Source organism: Agelaius phoeniceus, chromosome 3 (genome assembly GCF_051311805.1).
Source record: "Agelaius phoeniceus isolate bAgePho1 chromosome 3, bAgePho1.hap1, whole genome shotgun sequence".
NCBI classification, from domain to species: Eukaryota; Metazoa; Chordata; class Aves; order Passeriformes; family Icteridae; genus Agelaius; species Agelaius phoeniceus.
In genome coordinates this window covers 75,246,136-75,264,257 of record NC_135267.1, presented here as the reverse complement: position 1 = coordinate 75,264,257, position 18,122 = coordinate 75,246,136, and the positions used below count along the sequence as shown (strand labels likewise).

At 38.6% G+C, this 18,122-nt stretch overlaps 1 protein-coding gene across 1 annotated transcript; it reads left to right on the top strand.

Annotated features, from left to right (window-relative positions):
• Positions 1 to 1,210: 1,210 nt before the first annotated feature.
• Positions 1,211 to 7,961, top strand: LOC129118731 (sulfotransferase 6B1-like). Its single transcript, XM_054630287.2, has 7 exons — positions 1,211 to 1,412; positions 2,838 to 2,977; positions 3,648 to 3,737; positions 4,363 to 4,489; positions 5,260 to 5,354; positions 5,991 to 6,147; positions 7,077 to 7,961. Exons 1-7 carry the CDS (start codon positions 1,211 to 1,213, stop codon positions 7,205 to 7,207), a joined length of 942 nt encoding a protein of 313 aa, XP_054486262.2. The 3' UTR covers positions 7,208 to 7,961.
• Positions 7,962 to 18,122: the final 10,161 nt, after the last annotated feature.

Sequence of the window (18,122 nt, the reverse complement as noted above, 5' to 3'; positions counted from 1 at the left end):
TAGGTAGTTTTTCTATGCTGACAAGGTTTTACAGAAAGGAGGGGGGTGAAGGGAAAAGCAACAGATTGTGCATGGACTGGAAAAAGGAGACATAAAAATGTAGGGCTAGATCATCCCATGAGCACTGCATTATGGCTCAGGAACCAGGGAGAGCCCTGGATCTCCCTTGAATCCCTCAGGGAGAGCAAATGGCAAAAGCATGCAGGTATGTAGTTGCTGGTCCCCTTCCTTCCAGTGCCCAAGAGGCAGCAGTCAAGAGATGGAGATAAGAAAGGACAGCATGTAAATTCTTGGCATAAATTTTGGGGGAGAAGTATTTTCTCATTTTTTGTGACACATCCATCCTTTTTTCAGAGACTTAAATATTGAACCTGAGTCTAAAGCCAGTTCCTTTACTGGGGTCAGGGCAGTCAGCAGCTCATCATCTGAAGTGCATGATAAACACTAATCACTGTAGCTGAGGTTATATTGTCACCAACTCCCTAAGCACTGATCAGTTGTTAAACAATGACTGAGCTCATTAAAGAAATGTAGCAATGAGTAATTTTTGTGTAACCACCAGAAAAACAGACCTCTGTAGTGCAGTCTGATGAGTGGCCCAAGAGTGCCTGTGCCCCTGTGCCCTCCTGGGCTCCAGCAGCAGGCAGCAGCCAGCCACACTCACAGACAGGACTGTCCTCAGCTCAGGCTCTAGTGCACTGAACATCCTCTCTCCCAATCCCAACACATTTTATCTAACTCTGGTGAGAATGATGAGTGATATAATAAAGAAAGAAAAGAAAATCCCAGCAGTAAGTACTGGAAAGAGATGAACTGCCTTGAGGATTTTGATCATGACATTTAAATTCCAATCTGCAAATCATGTCGTTCTATTTTCTTATATTCTATTTATAAACTCAGTGTTGTAATCACAGAATTTTTGGCATGATGTTTAGAAATTAAGCCCTTGACCCTAGAATGTAATTGCATTTGTCTGCTTATATTGTTAGTTTATGTTCAACTTCTATTGGTTTCAAAGGCTCATATTATGTAAGGTCTTTGACTGGGGCTGTGTATTTTACAGCTTCAGAAAGAGGTAAGTTATTGTTCATAGGGTCAAGAAAAAAAGAACAACAAACCAAGCACCTATTAAAGGACAAGCTGTGAGTTTTCTTCTTCTACACAGCAGTTAATTCTGTGACAGAGCTGGTGTGTGAGAGAGAGAAGAAGAATGGAGAAGTCCAGGAAAACATTTATTGGTTTGGTAGATAAGGCAATAGCAGCTGCCAGCTCCATGCGTCCTGATGAACTGCTCTTTTCTGACAAGGGAATTCTCTATCCTGCCACTGTTTGCAGTCCTGAAACATTCAAAGCCTTGGAGTCCTTTGAAGCCAGAAGGGATGATGTAATTTTGGCAGGATACCCTAAATCCGGTGAATATATTTTAATTTTTTCATAAACAAGTTCCTGTAATAGCAAGTAACAAGGTTTGTACTAAATATATGAAATATATGTGATATGATACATAATATGATATTATGCTAAATAATTGCATTTAGAATGTTCGCCAAATTTTGTAAAACTGATTTCATTCTCAAAAAGTACCAGAAATGAATTATGCATATTTGATATGGGAAATTTTCCAAAAGACTGTGAAAAACATTCTGCTTTTCTTTTCTATAGCATCAAAGGTTTTTGTTATTTTTACTTTTCATAGTTATGAAGTTAAATGCAAAGTTGGAGAGAATCAAAATACAGTTTTTTACACCAGAGGTAACAAAATCTCCTGATATTCCACGATCTACTTCCACATGTATGTTTGTAAAGTTAAGAGCTTTATATTTTTACAATGGAGCCTTTGGTGCCTTCAAATGGTCTATTCAATATTCTTTAGTTTATATCACACAGATGTAAGAAAATATCTATCAAAAGTATTTTGGTAGTCCTTGAAGTGATTACATTGCTCTTTAATTTTTGGAAATCAAGAAGACATCTTTCTTAGGGTTACAAGTTTACCCTACGTATTCCCTCAATCTACCTCAAAGCAGTGGGCCAAAGGTTTGGATTAGATGTGCCTCATGTACACATTAATCTTGCTGTTTCTCTCTTCCAGCAATTGGCTCACACTGCCTTACAGCGGATAGTCACAGCTGACAGGATTGTGAAGTTTTTGCGTTTTCATTGTATTTTCTTTTTGAAGAAATGTTATGCACTGGAATGCACTTGTTAAGATTGCAGTGAGAAAGATGTAGGCACCCAGTGTCCAGAAGTCAGGACATGGTAAATTAGAGATGGGAGATCTATGCAGGCTCTTTGTTATCTTTTGAAGAAAAAGACAACAAGTGTGTCTAGGAAATGTCACTTCAGAGAGGTTTTTCCAGTTGTGAAAGAAAATGAATGCGCAATTTTCAGATCTAGTTCTGCTCCTGTCTTGAAGTGCTGTAACCCATCTTTCTTCCAATGATAACCCAGCACAGCAGAAAACACTTAATACATTAGGTTTTAAAGTATAGGATCACCACCCCAATCTCTCTTATATGTGTCACAATAAAATTTATTAGATAACGGCAGGTTTTCCTAGTTGAATCTCAGTGGTTCTTCTCCCTGATTAGTCAGTTTACAGTGTACAAGTTATTTTATGGTGTACTGAACTGTTCAAGTTGGAGAAATATGTCCTTATGAGGAGCAAAGGTAGGATCCTGGGTGGTGATTGACCAGACAGTCAGCTGTGATTGTATGACATGAAAGGAGACCAGGTAACTCACCTGGTTATACTACCACCTCTTGACTTCCTTGGTAAATCTTTTTCGTTCCATCCTAAAAGTTTTACAAGCACTTCTGTACTTTTCTTCTTTCAGGCACTAACTGGCTAAGTCAAATCTTAACTGACCTGATAGCCATATCTCAAAAGAAAACACCAGGTAGTGAAAGCAGTGTGAATGCTGAAGAACCAGAAGAATTCCCCTATCTTGAAGTTGGAGATGCTGAGAAATATGAGGTGGGAACAGAATATGTATGGAAAAGATCAACATTATGTGCTTCAAATACAGAATATATGAAATATGATCTATTCTATTGTTTGATAAGACCTTTACCACTCCTCTGTATGTGGCATCTGGTCAGGAGTAATCTCACCTGGACTGTCAAATACTGAACACATACAAATAAATAGACACTTCAGTGGGACTGAGAGGAGGACATAACCATGAGACATAAGAAGTTCAGAAATTCAACATAGCAGCTTTTGTATTTAAGAAGAGCTTCATGAAGTGTCAAATCATGTAATATTATCATTTGTCTCTTTTACTAGCTCTTCCTCCTCATCCCCTCTCTCAGTCCTTGAGATGCTTCAGCTTCCATAGATAGCTAATCTGTACTCCACCTCTAGATTTGATCCCTTGCCTACCAGAACTGAAGAGAATTATCACTGAAAAGAACTAGCAATGGATAGTCCTTTTTCCAATTGCTCATGGGCTTTTGAAGATTAGATCTACTCAGAGCAGCCCACTAATATCCCAGGACAACATTCACTAAAAACACCAAAACAAACCACTTCAAGCAGCCAATAACTGTAGATAAGTTCATCAAGGCCACATTTTAGCATAGGTTAATGAAAAGAATACTTGTACTAACTGAACTGTCCACTTTCCTCCTTCCAATTCCTCAAGCGAATGACCAAATTACCTTCTCCAAGATTTATGGTTACTCATCTCCGTCCTGAAAATCTTCCCAAATCTATCTTCCAAAACAATGCCAAGGTGGGTGCTGATTTTAATGTATTAAAGCAAACAATTCAACAGAATTTTTTTAAAGATCCAATGTAGTTCTTTTCTGGCACTTTTCATAATCACTCTTTTTTACTTAAGCGTTAAGCCTGGCCATTTCTACATGTTTAAGGCTCTACACGTTTAAGAAGTGCCATTCACCTCACTTAACCACAGTTTGCCCTTATTGGCCCCTTTGTGACAGTTTCCACAAGAGAGTTGCAGGGCTTGAACAAATCCTCCAGAGGCAAAATGGATTTTGACGGGATTTCCTGTGGGAGGAATTTTATGGCATTGTTGCAAGTGAGGGCTTCAATGTGTCAAATTTCCATGAGAATTTATATTTTTGTGAATTTTCCCTGCTACTTAAAAGATGACCTATGCCTGTATTGATCAAAACATACTTAAAACAAATTATTGATCCAAAAAAAATTTAAATTTAAACCAAATTTAATTACTGCATCTTCTGATTAGGGAATGAAATTGCTACTTCTGCAAGGAGCACACAATTTATTTGAAATCCCCAACTGCAGTTATAAAGTAGATTATTGTTATTTCTTTTTTTATGCTGTAGTCTGCTATGTCTTTCCCTATAAATAGTAATACAGTTTTTCTCTAGATATTGTTACTGATTCGTAATCCAAAAGATGTTGCTACATCTTTCTACCACTTTTGCAATGGCCTGCCTACTCTTCCCTCCTATGAGACCTGGGATGATTTCTTCGCAGATTTCATGACAAAGAAAAGTACAGTATATTTTTCTGTCTATGTCAATTGTCCAATGATTTGTCGTTGTCTAAAAACATTTGTTCTTTGGTAAATCATCTTCTCTAGGAACTTTTCGTTTACAGTACAAACCAGAGAATAAAGACTGAGAGTTAGACTTCTTAACTGAAGTTTTCCATGCTTGTCTTACTGCTTGAGGATAAATATTTGTCAAAACTGCACTTCCACAGGCTTTTTAAATTTGTACAAACTGGTATTTTTCCTGGAAGAGGCAGTTCTTCCTTATCTCTATCTTGGGTCCCCTTTACCCCCTGCTCTCCTATGTCCATCATGTTCTGTCCATGGAGCTATAGAATCACTTCCACGCCAAATTGGATGAAAGGAATTATTTGGACTAAGTCTAGTGCATTAAAAAGGGGACTAATTCTAATGCATTAAAAAAACTAATAGCACTAGTTTAAAGTTATGACTTTTGGGTAGTACATGGGCAGCAAAAAGGGGGTTTTAACAAGGTTTCAGACTGGATTAAGGGAGTCTTACAAGATGGTCGGCAAGATGATAGTTTTTTTGGTGCACTCAAAACTGTCTTGAAATGCTAACAAATTTTATTTATCTGACTTACAAATGGTATCATATGCTTGATCCTCGAGCAAAACTGATAATTCCCACAGAAGGGTGTGAACTTTGTCATAAACCTGATTAATAAAGCCCTTGGCTGACACAATTTAATGAGCAAAATTTGCATAATCTTAATTTATGCTTCATCTTTGGATTCTTTTGCTTTATTTAGTGGCCTGGGGATGCTATTTTGAATACCTTTCTGAATGGAACAAATATGCTGACAAAGAAAATATTATGACAATAACTTATGAAGAGGTAAAAGAGGTAAGGTTATCAATACTTAAAAATACTTTATATTTGAAGGGACATTTTTTTCCTGAACTAATATACCCTTATATGAATGCAGGGTATCCAAGGTGTGTGAGACAGATTCTTGTTTTAAGAATCTGTTTTAAGGGAAGAAGTGGTGAAATTCAAACTTAAAAGCCCTCTTAAAATTTTGCTTGTCAAAATGATTCTTGTTTTTTATTTATCTGTAAGACTGGATATGGCACTAAATACCATGGTTTAGTTGAGGTGTTAGAGCATGGGTTGGACTTGATGATCTCTAAGGTGCCTTCAAACCCAGTCATTCTGTGAATTCTGTAATATAAGCCCAAATAATTGTGAATCTAAATCACCAGTAATCCATCTTTGGGAAGGAGCTCTTGTGCTTTCAGCAGTATATATTTTACATAACTGTAAATCATATATAATATTTTGTAATCTACAGGAAGGCACCTCATGTCTCCTCCAAAATAATTAAGGAGAAGAGAAACACTATGACCCACCCTAGTCCTGGTGCACTCTGTGAATACCCTCTGTATGCAGCCAGCAGAGAGATATAGGGAAGTGTAAACACCTTGGAAATCAGAGTCATTTGTTTGAAAGTCAGGCCATATGTTCCGTTCCTCTTTCCAGAATCGTGCCCAGGGGGTGAAAAACATAGCTACATTCTTTGGAATTCCTCTGACTGAGGAACAGCTCCAGCTGGTGGTAGAGAGGAGCAGCTTCCAGTCTATGAAGAAAAACTCAGACAAGACCCATGGGTCACTTGGCAATATTCTCTTTCGCAAAGGTAGGAAGCTCCAAGGGGCTGAGAGGTAGAAATGTCCCACTCTCAAGGACTTGGGCCATGCTTTGGTTCTTTTTCCTGCACTCACATTAGAATTGTCAGTTAGTATCAAGCAGGTTATCACTGCTTTGCTTGAGAAGACTATTCAAGGACAACTGGTGAGGAAGATACCCAGCAAGGCTCTCACAGCAGAGCCACTCTTAGAGACCCACAGATGGCTGGCAGGAAGGAGGAACTGTCATGTGTCTGAATTCCTCTCCACCTCTGTGCCTGGATCACCAATTGCCCAGCCTTTGGAGCAGGCAGCACTGGGCCAAAGTCAGCCTGAGTGGTGTGACCACACTTTGTAGGAGAGTATGGGAATCTTCTGAGATGGCCACTGCAGATGCCTGTTCACCCTTACACATTAGAACTAAGCCAAGCAGGCAAGAATCCAGGGACACACAAGAGAGGGAAGAGAAGGGAACTACTTTTGCAGTGTAATATGGGGGACATGGACATGAGAAGGGCAACCTGGTTGTCAGAATCTATTTCTGCATTTTACATTGAGGAAATAACTGGATAAAAACTGAAGCTGCAGAAGGAGCAGAAAGTCAGCTCATTCTCCTGGCAGATGATTCTTAATTCTTCATGATCTTCCACTTTGCCAGTCATAGCTGACTAGAGGAGAGAGATGGAGGGAAACAGAATTTTAGGCTGTCTTTTTGAACACAGTCACCTAAAGAGGAGTATGTTCTTTGGCATTGTAGCAAAAGATGATTCACATATAAATGTAACTCCACTGACAGCAGAAAATTATATTGGTATAGAAAAATGTTCCATCTGGAAAATGGATCAACACAATTTAGTGTACAAAGCAATAAAAATGACAGCCTATAGAATAAAAAATGAAATTTCTTGGTTTTCAAGAGTTTGTTCCTGCTTCTTTGAAGGTGGTGTAAGTGACTGGAAGAATCTTTTCACTGAAGATCAGAATGAGAAAATGGACAAAGTATTTGAGGAACATATAGCAGGAACGAAGCTCGGGAAAAAGTTGAAGTATGACTTGTACTGCAAAGCCTGAAGAGAACTGAAATGTGGTTAGAACAAGAACTCTGCAAGGCAGACTCAGATCATCTGAATGCTATATACTGGAAACCTAGATTAAAGGATGTAAGCACCTTAGAATTGCTATAAGAGTCATTGCAGCAGCCTTTACAGTGACACTGATGAGTGATGAGCATTTTGTTTTATGGTGAGATCTTTGGCTACACCCATTTGCAGAAGAAGATGTCAACTAATGATATTTACAAATACTCAACATCACTGTTCCATCTGTCACCTGGAAGGAAATTTTTCTTCTTTTCTTTCTAGACAAATTCTATCTCTGTAGCTGATTTCTAATTATTTAGTATGCAGATTATTTTTTCTTCAAAAATATTTCAAATCAGTCAACATCTTCACAGAAAATATCACTAGCAAAAACAGCGATATGACAAAAGTCTCACAAACGAGATCATCCATGAATTCGTCACAAATTGAATCAAAGCTAGAGAAAGGAGAAAGAAGGGGAATATGGATCAGTGTTTGTAGGGCTCTTCATCTCTCTGAATGCAAAATATCAAGATGGATTTCAGATATGGTCAGAAGTTAAGAGGCAAGATTCAGTCAGAGGCACTGCTTTTTATAGGATCACAGAGCAGCCCAGTTTGGAAGAGACCTTGAGAAATCATCTGGCACAACCTTTCATGGGAAAGGGAGCCTGGATGAGGCTAAATATCTAAATATCATATCATGAAACCTCCAGTGATGAGGATTCTACCTTATTTCTGTAGGCATTGTTCCAGCAACTGGTTGTTCTTGCTGTAAAGAACTTCATGTATCAAGATTAAACCTCCCCTGTTGCAACTTGACTTCACTGCCTCCTTTCTTCTCCATGTGGTGTTTGGTGAATAGGGAGCCTTTATCCTCTTTGTAGCTTCCCTTTAAGCACTGAAAACTGTGATGAGGTTGTCCCTGAGCCTTCTCAACTTTGTGGTCCTCCTTAGGAAGCCCTCTGCTTTCTTTGTGTCTTTCTTGAAAATGCCTCCATTGAGGTAGTGGGGTTGTCAAGAGTGATGGTGTGAGACATTGCTCTACCCAGCTCTTTTGTACTGCCATTGGCATTTGCCTCTCTAGACACAGTATTTCAGATTTTTCCAGGGACCTGTTCTGGAAAAATAAGGCAAAATGAGGTTCTGTAAGTATAGTTGAATTAAAACCAGGAAAAGCCCCAGCCAACTTATAGATCCATCACTGAGTAGATAAGGTGTAAAAATAAAATATAGAGATGGAAGGAATGAAATATTCAAAGATTTTTTTTTTATTCTTCTAAAGCTGGTTGATTCTGCTTGGACATAAGTGGACATGCAGAGTTTCGTAAAGAAATTGGAATGCTAGAAGTAATACTTAGAATATTTAGAAAATAAATGAATGAATTCAAAAGCAGAGCAGCAGAAAGTCCTGTGGCAAAGCATCTTTGAACAACTGCAAGTTATCTGTAAGCAACCAGAAAGGTACCAGATTCCTGGATGAGAACATACATAACAGCAGTGTTTAAAAACTTCTGAAGGAAGAATCAGAATAGAACAGTCTACTTAACTTGATACTTAGGAATGTAGTAGCAAAAATGACAAAGCAACCGACCATGGAACATTTTGAAGAAAATGAAATAGTAAATATAAATTATGGTTAAGAAGTTTGTGATCCTCCTTAAGATAACTTACCTCTTGAATAAGCCACTGACAGAAAATACAAGAGATGAGAGCATTGGGGAGGGCCTGAAATTATGTGACTTAAGAGACACAAATTTATGTGGAGGTGGCAATATACGAACATTGGTTATGGAAATGAAAGTACTGAAAGTAGAGTGAGGTTCTTAGAAATTCATACAACAGCAATAAAAGGCATTCAGAAGCACTGTCAGAAGCAGCAATACTTTCAGGAATATCCACTTGCTCCCGTGGATATGATGAACTTGGTTGCAATAGTTTGCTTATGGTCACACTGCATATACCGGTTGACAGCAAAATTGGGAGGGCAATTAAAGCAATCTCCTTTAGTGGTGAGTCCTGATCCCATTCAATCTTGTTTTTAACACTGGTGGGCAGACTAATATCACACACTGTATCATAAATGACTGACTTGTAAGTCTGGGGATCAGAAGAGAGGGCTGAAAGTACTAGGAGAAATGGCAAAACGATTTGAAACATAACACATTGAGAAGATGAGGGAACCCAGCGTTTAGTAATGGTAAGTTTAAAATTCTATGTTTAGAAAAGGGAAGCCAAAGGAGCAGGTACTTGATGGGGGTAAATCACTCAGGCAGCAACTGGCCTAAAAACACCTGATGAATCACTTAGCAAGGACTAACATGATGACAGTGCCAGAAAATAAAAGGCTCAGATCTTACTCTGGTCTTGCTGATCTGGTTGAAAAGCAAACCATGACCCATTTTCTGCAGTTTTAGCCTCTCCTGTGTCATCCCAAGGCTTGAATTCATTCCCCTTTGTGTCCTTAACAATCTCACTCTGAAGGACAGAGCTATTCAGAGCAGTAACACCTCATGTGCTTTTGCTCCATTTGAGATACTCAGTGGGCCCTTGCATTCAGTGGGGTAAGGAGGTGGAAGAAGGAAAGGATGGAAAAGGCAAGCGGCCATGTCAAAAAATGAATGTAGGCAAGGAAACTTGATGGATGAGTGACATTTTGAGAGAGTGAAAAGTAAGCAGAGATGAGGCCAGTGAGTGTGAGAGTCAATTCAGAAAAACTTGGGAATCTGTTTTGAAGGTAAGACATAATTGACTGACAATAGACATGGCTCACAAAATTTATTACTTCTAGATTCTCACCAATTGTCAAAAAAAGAAAAAAAAAGAAAAGTAAACTATCATTCTTTTTGGTCTAGTCTATTTTGTTGCCTATGATGCCTAAAAAGAGAAATTTCCACTGAAAATTATGTTTATATTGTATTTTTATCTGTTTCCTTTAAAGATAATGAACAAACTGGAAAACTTATATTAACCTATCTTCCACCTCATGTCCTTTCCCCAGTCCATTTCCCAAGCAAAGTTAGGCTGAGTCTTCCATTCAGGTGCATCTTCTCTTTATGGTGTACTGCAAATGCTCCTGATAACAGCTTTTGCATCCAAGGCAGATCTTCCTGTGGCTAACTGAGCAACTCAGAGTTGTCCCTGAGGAGCACAGGGGCTGTTCCACATTCATTGAGCTGCACAGCCCAAGACACTTTGGCTGCTGGACAGACAGTGCTGGACTGGGACTTGCATTGCTGGCATACTCAGGATCCTTGGTTGCCCTGAGCCTCTCTAGAGAGACAGGGCTGCTCTAGCCTGCCTTGTGTGCAGCTCCTGAGCAGACAGACATATGGCTGCACTGGACACCCTGCTCATGAGCAGAGAGCAGAGGCTGAGGGTTGAAGGAGCTGGAGGCACCTGTGTCCCCAGTGGCCCAGGGGACACGTTGGTACATTTCATGCTGAGGTATTACAGTGATCTGGCTCCCTCAGGATTCAGGCAGCTGGCTCCAAAGAAAATTTCTTAGGCAGCTGGCCTGAGGAAAAAAAAAAGATAATTTTTTGATGCCCTTACTCTTTAGAATTGGAAAATAGGTGGAAATTTTCCTCTGCAATTCTGAGTTAGCTCATGAACAAGGAGCTGAAAAGAATAACTAAAACAAAGCTTACCGAAAGCATAATATATGAACAGTGTGTTCAACTTTTAAGAGTAAAATGGTACTGCTAGAGAAAGTATTTCCAATAAAATGGTCTATTTTGATGGTTCTGCATTTTGGGAGACCAGACAAATAATTTTAAATTATTCTTTGTAGGTAATTTTAAGCAATCTTCCAAGTCTTGCAGGTACAATTTTCATTTGATACTATCTCATGTTTAATTAATCTTGTGTCTAACATCCATTTATGAAGAAAGAGACAAGGATGTGATACAATGTTTTGACATATGGGTAGTGAATGAGACCCATATTGTATTCAAGGGCATGAAGGAGAGTGAAAGGCTCCTTCACAGGATAAATCACGTTCCTCTCTCGCCTGTTCTCTGTTGGGATGACCAGTGGAAATACCCATTTCACCATCTCAGCACTCCTTACCTTCTAAAAAGCTGTCACCCAGAATACAAATAACTGACTTAGAAGGAACAATTTCACCAAAGATAAATTATGAACATGAGGAGAGGCAAATGAAAGTGAAGTAGTACAAGTAGAATTTGATTCACACGCATGTAGAAACTAAGTATTAAAACGTCACATGCAAGTGACCCTCCTGTCAGATTTAATGACACAAAATTCTCAGATATGAGTATTTCATCCTGAGAAATATGGTTTGGGTGATACCTGTCCTCAGCTCTGGATATTGCCTTACAGTGCCTGGATGCAGGACAGAGCCATTGCCTGTAAGGAACCTTTATCCTGGGATGTGTATCCATTTCTGGAGTCAACGGCAAGCCAGGTTGAGAACCACTGTCCAGGTATGCACTACATACGTGCTCCTTGTCCAACTGGCAAATTGCACTGCATTAATCACCAGTGATAAATATTTTAGGAAATAACATTTACAGGTTGTTTGTTGGTTTAATTTAACATTTTTAATCTTACTAGTTGCCCCAATATTTCCTGTTGCTGGTATCAGTAGCATCAAAGACCATAGGTCTTTGCCTGAGACTTAAATATTGAACCTGAGTCTAAAGCCAGTTCCTTTACTGGGGTCAGGGCAGTCAGCAGCTCATCATCTGAAGTGCATGATAAAACACTACTCACTGTAGCTGAGGTTATATTGTCACCAACTCCCTAAGCACTGATCAGTTGTTAAACAATGACTGAGCTCATTAAAGAAATGTAGCAATGAGTAATTTTTGTGTAACCACCAGAAAAACAGACCTCTGTAGTGCAGTCTGATGAGTGGCCCAAGAGTGCCTGTGCCCCTGTGCCCTCCTGGGCTCCAGCAGCAGGCAGCAGCCAGCCACACTCACAGACAGGACTGTCCTCAGCTCAGGCTCTAGTGCACTGAACATCCTCTCTCCCAGTCCCAACACATTTTATTTAACTTCGGTGAGAATGATGAGTGATATAATAAAGAAAGAAAAGAAAATCCCAGCAGTAAGTACTGGAAAGAGATGAACTGCCTTGAGGATTTTGATCATGACATTTAAATTCCAATCTGCAAATCATGTCGTTCTATTTTCTTATATTCTATTTATGAACTCAGTGTTGTAATCACAGACTTTTTGGCAAGAGGTTTAGAAATTATTTAAGTCCTTTACCCTAGAATGCAATTGCATATGTCTGCTTATCTTGTTAGTTTATATTCAACTTCAATTGATTTCAAAGGTCTTTGACTGGAGCTGTATATATCTTCACAGGTTCAGAAAGAGGTAAATTATTCATCGGGTCAAGAAAAAAAAACCCAAACAACAAACTAAGCACCTATTAAAGGAAAATCTGCTCCTGCGGGTTTGTCCTTCTACGCAGCATTTCACACTGTGACAGAGCCTGTGTGTGTGTGAGTGAGAGAAGAATGGAGAAGTCCAGGATAAAATCTGTTGATTTCATGGTTAAGGCAATAGCAGCTGCCAACTCCATGCATCGTGATGAACTGCTTTTTTATTACAAGGGAATTCTCTACCCTAGGACTATTTGCAGTCCTGAAACTTTCAAAGCCTTGGAGTCCTTTGAAGCCCGAAGAGATGATGTAATTTTGGCAGGATACCCTAAATCCGGTGAATATATTTTAATTTTTTCCTAAACAAGTTTCTGTAATAATAAAAAATAAGGTTTGCGCTAAATATATGCAATATATATGACATTGTACTTATTATATATTATGCTAAATAATTGTATTTAGAATGTTCACCAAATTTTGTAAAACTGATTTCATTCTCCAGAAGTACCAGAAATGAATTATGCGTATTTGATATGAGAAATTTTCCAAAAGACTGAGAAAAACAGTCAGATTTTTTTTTATAGCATCTAAAATTATGTGTTATCTTTACTTTTCATAATTGTGAAGATAAATGCAAGAATTGGAGAGAATCAAAATACAGTTTTTTACACCAGAGGTAACAAAATCTCTAGATATTACACGATCTGCTCCCACATGTATGTTTGTAATGTTAAGAGCTTTATAGTTTTACAATGGAGCCTTTGGTGCCTTCAAATGGTATATTCAATATTCTTTAGTTTATGTCACATAGGTGTCAGGAAATAGCTATCAAAAATATTTTTGTAGTCCTTGAAGTGATTACACTGTTCTTTAATTTTTGGAAATCAAGAAGACATTTTTGCTAGTATTGCAAATTTATGCTATGTATTCCCTCAATCTGCCTGAAAGCATTGGTCCACATGCAAGCCAAATGTTTGGATTAGATGTGCCTCATATACACTTTAATCTTGCTGTTTCTCTCTTCCAGCAATTGGCTCACACTGCCTTACAGCGGATCGTCACAGCTGACAGGATTGTGAAGTTTTTGCTTTTTCATTGTATTTTCTTTTTGAAGAAATGTTATGCACTGGAATGCACTTGTTAAGATTGCAGTGAGAAAGATGTAGGCACCCAGTGTCCAGAAGTCAGGACATGGTAAATTAGAGATGGGAGATCTATGCAGGCTCTTTGTTATCTTATGAAGAAAAGGACAACAAGCATGTCTCGAAAATGTCACTTCAGAGAGGTTTTTCCAGTTAAAGAAAATGAATGCACAATTTTCAGATCTAGTTCTGCTCCTATCTTGAAGTGCTGTGACCCATCTTTCTTCCAATGATAATCCAGCAGACCAGAAAACAGTTCATGTATTAGGTTTTAAAGTACAAGTTTACCACCCCAGGTCTCCCTTATATGGGTCATAATAAAATTTATTATATGCAGGTATTCCTAGTTGAATTTATGAAGGTTTTCCTAGTTGAATCTCAGTGGTTCTTCTCCCTGATTAGTCAGTTTACAGTATACAAGTTAATTGACAGTGTATTGAACTGTTCAAGTTGGAGAAATATGTGTCCTTATGAGGAGCAAAGATAGAATCCTGGATGGTGATTGACCAGACAGTCAGCTGTGATTGTATGACATGAAAGGAGACCCGGTAACCCACCTGGTAGTACTACCACCTCTTGACTTCCTTGGTAAATCCATTTCCATCCATCCTAAAAGTTTTACAAGCACTTCTGTACTTTTCTTCTTTCAGGCACTAACTGGCTAAGTCAAATCTTAACTGACCTGATAGCCATATCTCAAAAGAAAACACCAGGTAGTGAAAGCAGTCTGATTGCTGAAGAACAAGAAGTAATATCATACCTCGAAGTTGGAGATGCTGAGAAATATGAGGTGGGAACAGAATATGTATGGAAATGATCAACATTATGTGCTTCAAATACTGAATATATGAAATATGATCTATTCTATTGTTTGATAAGACCTTTACCACTCCTCTTTATGTAGCATCTGGTCAGGAGTAATCTCACCTGGACTGTCAAATACTGAACACATACAAATAAATAGACACTTCAGTGGGACTGAGAGGAGGACATAACCATGAGACATAAGAAGTTCAGAAATTCAACATAGCAGCTTTTGTATTTAAGAAGAACTTCATGAAGTGTCAAATCATGTAATATTATCATTTGTCTCTTTTACTAGCTCTTCCTCCTCATCCCCTCTCTCAGTCCATGAGATGCTTCAGCTTTCATAGATAGCTAATCTGTACTCCACCTCTAGATTTGATCCCTTGTCTACCAGAACTGAAGAGAATTATCACTGAAGAGAACTAGCCATGAATAGTCCAGTCCTTTTTCCAATTGCTCATGGGCTTTTGAAGATTAGATCTACTCAGAGCAGCCCACTAATATCCCAGGACAACATTCACTAAAAACACCAAAACAAACCACTTCAAGCAGCCAATAACTGTAGATAAGTTCATTAAGGCCACATTTTAGCATAGGTTAATGAAAAGAATACTTGTACTAACTGAACTGTCCACTTTCCTCCTTCCAATTCCTCAAGCGAATGACCAAATTACCTTCTCCAAGATTTATGGTTACTCATCTCCGTCCTGAAAATCTTCCCAAATCTATCTTCCAAAACAATGCCAAGGTGGGTGCTGATTTTAATGTATTAAAGCAAACAATTCAACAGAATTTTTTTAAAGATCCAATGTAGTTCTTTTCTGGCACTTTTCATAATCACTCTTTTTTACTTAAGCATTAAGCCTGGCCATTTCTACATGTTTAAGGCTCTACACCTTTAAGAAGTGCCATTCACCTCACTTAACCAAAGTTTGCCCTTATTGGCCCCTTTGTGACAGTTTCCACAAGAGAGTTGCAGGGACTGAACAAATCCTCCAGAGGCAAAATGGATTTTGACAGGATTTCCTGCGGGAGGAATTTTACGGCATTATTGCAAGTGAGGGCTTCAATGTGTCAAATTTCCATGAGAATTTATATTTTGTGAATTTTCCTTGCTATGTAAAAGTTGACCTATGCCTGTATTGATCAAAACATACTTAGATTCTGGATAAATAATTTGGTTAATCTGTAAAAGATAATAATTATAGGCAGCCATCTTCTCATAGTACCAAAGCAAATTTAATTACTGCATCTCCGGATCTGGGAATGAAATTGCTACTTCTGCAAGGAGCACACAGTTTATTAGAAATCCCCAACTGCAGTTACGAAGTATATTATTGTTATTTCTTTTTTTATGCTGTAGTCTGCTATGCCTTTCCCTATAAATAGTAATACAGTTTTTTTCTAGATATTGTTACTGATTCGTAATCCAAAAGATGTTGCTACATCTTATTACCATTTTTCCAATGGCGTGGCTATTATTCCCTCCTATGAGACCTGGGATGATTTCTTCGCAGATTTCATGACAAAGAAAAGTATGTTTCTGTCTATGTCAATTGTCCAATGATTTGTCTTTGTCTAAAAACCTTTGTTCTTTGGTAAATCAGCTTCTCTAGGAATTTTTGGTTTACAGTACAAAAGAGAGAGAGATTAATGACATAGAATTAGAAATCTGAAGTTTATCTTCTTTGTCTTACTGCTTGAGATTAATATTCACTAAAACTCTGATTCCAGAGACTTCTTTAATTTGTGCAAACCGGTATTATTCCTGGAAAAAGCAGTTCTTCCTTAACTCTGTCTTGGGTCCCCTTTACCCCTTGCTCTCCTGTGTCCATCATGTTGTGTCCATGGAGCTGTATAATCAGCTCCATGCCAACTTGGATGAAAGGAATTATTTGGACTAAGCCTAGTGCATTAAAAAGGGGACTAATTCTAATGCATTACAAAAGAGAAAAAGTGATAGCACTGGTTTATAAATTTGGCATACCACATGGCCAACAGAATGGTGGGTTCAACAAGGTTTTAGTCTGGATTAAGGGAGTCTTACAAGATGGTTGGCAAGATTATTGGTATATTGATGAACTCAATGCTGTCTTAAAATGCTACCAAGTGTGTAAACCCTGCCTTAGACATGATTAATAAAGCTCTTCGTTGACAAACTTAATGAGCAAAACTTCCATAATCTTAATTTATACTTCATTTTAGGATTCTTTGTTTTATTTAGTGCCCTGGGGATGCTGTTTTGAATACCTTTCTGAATGGAACAAATATGCTGACAAAGAAAATATTATGACAATAACTTATGAAGATGTAAAAGAGGTAAAATTACCAATAGTTACAAATACTTTATACTTCAAGGCACATTTTTTTCTGAACCAATTCACCCTTAAATGAATGCAGGGTATCCAAGGTGTGTGTGACACCTGTTTTTTTTAAGGGATGAAAAGGTGAAATTGAGACTTAAAAATCTTTGTAAAATTTTGCTTGTGAGAATGATTCTTGTTTTTCATTTATCTGTGATATAAGCCCAAATAATTGTGAATCTAAATCACCAGTAATCCATCTTTGGGAAGGAGCTTAAATGTGTTCAACAGTGTATGTTTTACACAATTGTAAATCATATATAATATTATGTAATCTACAGGCAGGCACCTCATGTCTCCTCCAAAATAATTAAGGAGAAGAGAAACACTCTGGGCCACACTAGTCCTAGAGAACTCTATGAATACCCTCTGTATGCAGCCAGCAGAGAGATATAGGGAAGTGTAAATACCCTGGAAATCAGAGTCATTTGTTTGAAAGTCATGCCATATGAGACCTTCCTCTTTTCAGAATCCTGCCCTGAGTGTGAAAAACATAGCTACGTTCTTTGGAATTCCTCTGACTGAGGAACAGCTCCAGCTGGTGGTAGAGAGGAGCAGCTTCCAGTCTATGAAGAAAAACTCAGACAAGACCCATGGGTCATTTGGCAATATTCTCTTTCGCAAAGGTAGGAAGCTCCAAGGGGCTGAGAGGTAGAAATGTCCCACTCTCAAGGACTTGGGCCATGCTTTGGTTCTTTTTCCTGCACTCACATTAGAATTGTGAGTTAGTGTCAAGCAGGTTATCACTGCTTTGCTTGAGAAGACTATTCAAGGACAACTGGTGAGGAAGATACCCAGCAAGGCTCTCACAGCAGAGCCACTCTTAGAGACTCACAGATGGCTGGCAGGAAGGAGGAACTGTCATGTGTCTGAATTCCTCTCCACCTCTGTGCCTGGATCACCAATTGCCCAGCCTTTGGAGCAGGCAGCACTGGGCCAAAGTCAGCCTGAGTGGTGTGACCACACTTTGTAGGAGAGTATGGGAATCTTCTGAGATGGCCACTGCAGATGCCTGTTCACTCTTACACATTAGAACTAAGCCAAGCAGGCAAGAATCCAGGTGGACACAAGAGAGGGAAGAGAAGGGAACTACTTTTGCAGTGTAATATGGGGGACATGGACATGAGAAGGGCAACCTGGTTGTCAGAATCTATTTCTGCATTTTACATTGAGGAAATAACTGGATAAAAACTGAAGCTGCAGAAGGAGCAGAAAGTCAGCTCATTCTCCTGGCAGA

What these genes read in the sequence shown, in the direction of transcription:
- LOC129118731 (XM_054630287.2), top strand. Translation starts at nt 1,211, where the DNA reads ATGGAGAAGTCCAGGAAAACATTTATTGGTTTGGTAGATAAGGCAATA. An exon ending in GGCAGGATACCCTAAATCCG is followed by an intron (nt 1,413 to 2,837) that starts GTGAATATATTT and finishes TTCTTCTTTCAG; the next exon opens with GCACTAACTGGCTAAGTCAA. An exon ending in CAATATTCTCTTTCGCAAAG is followed by an intron (nt 6,148 to 7,076) that starts GTAGGAAGCTCC and finishes GCTTCTTTGAAG; the next exon opens with GTGGTGTAAGTGACTGGAAG.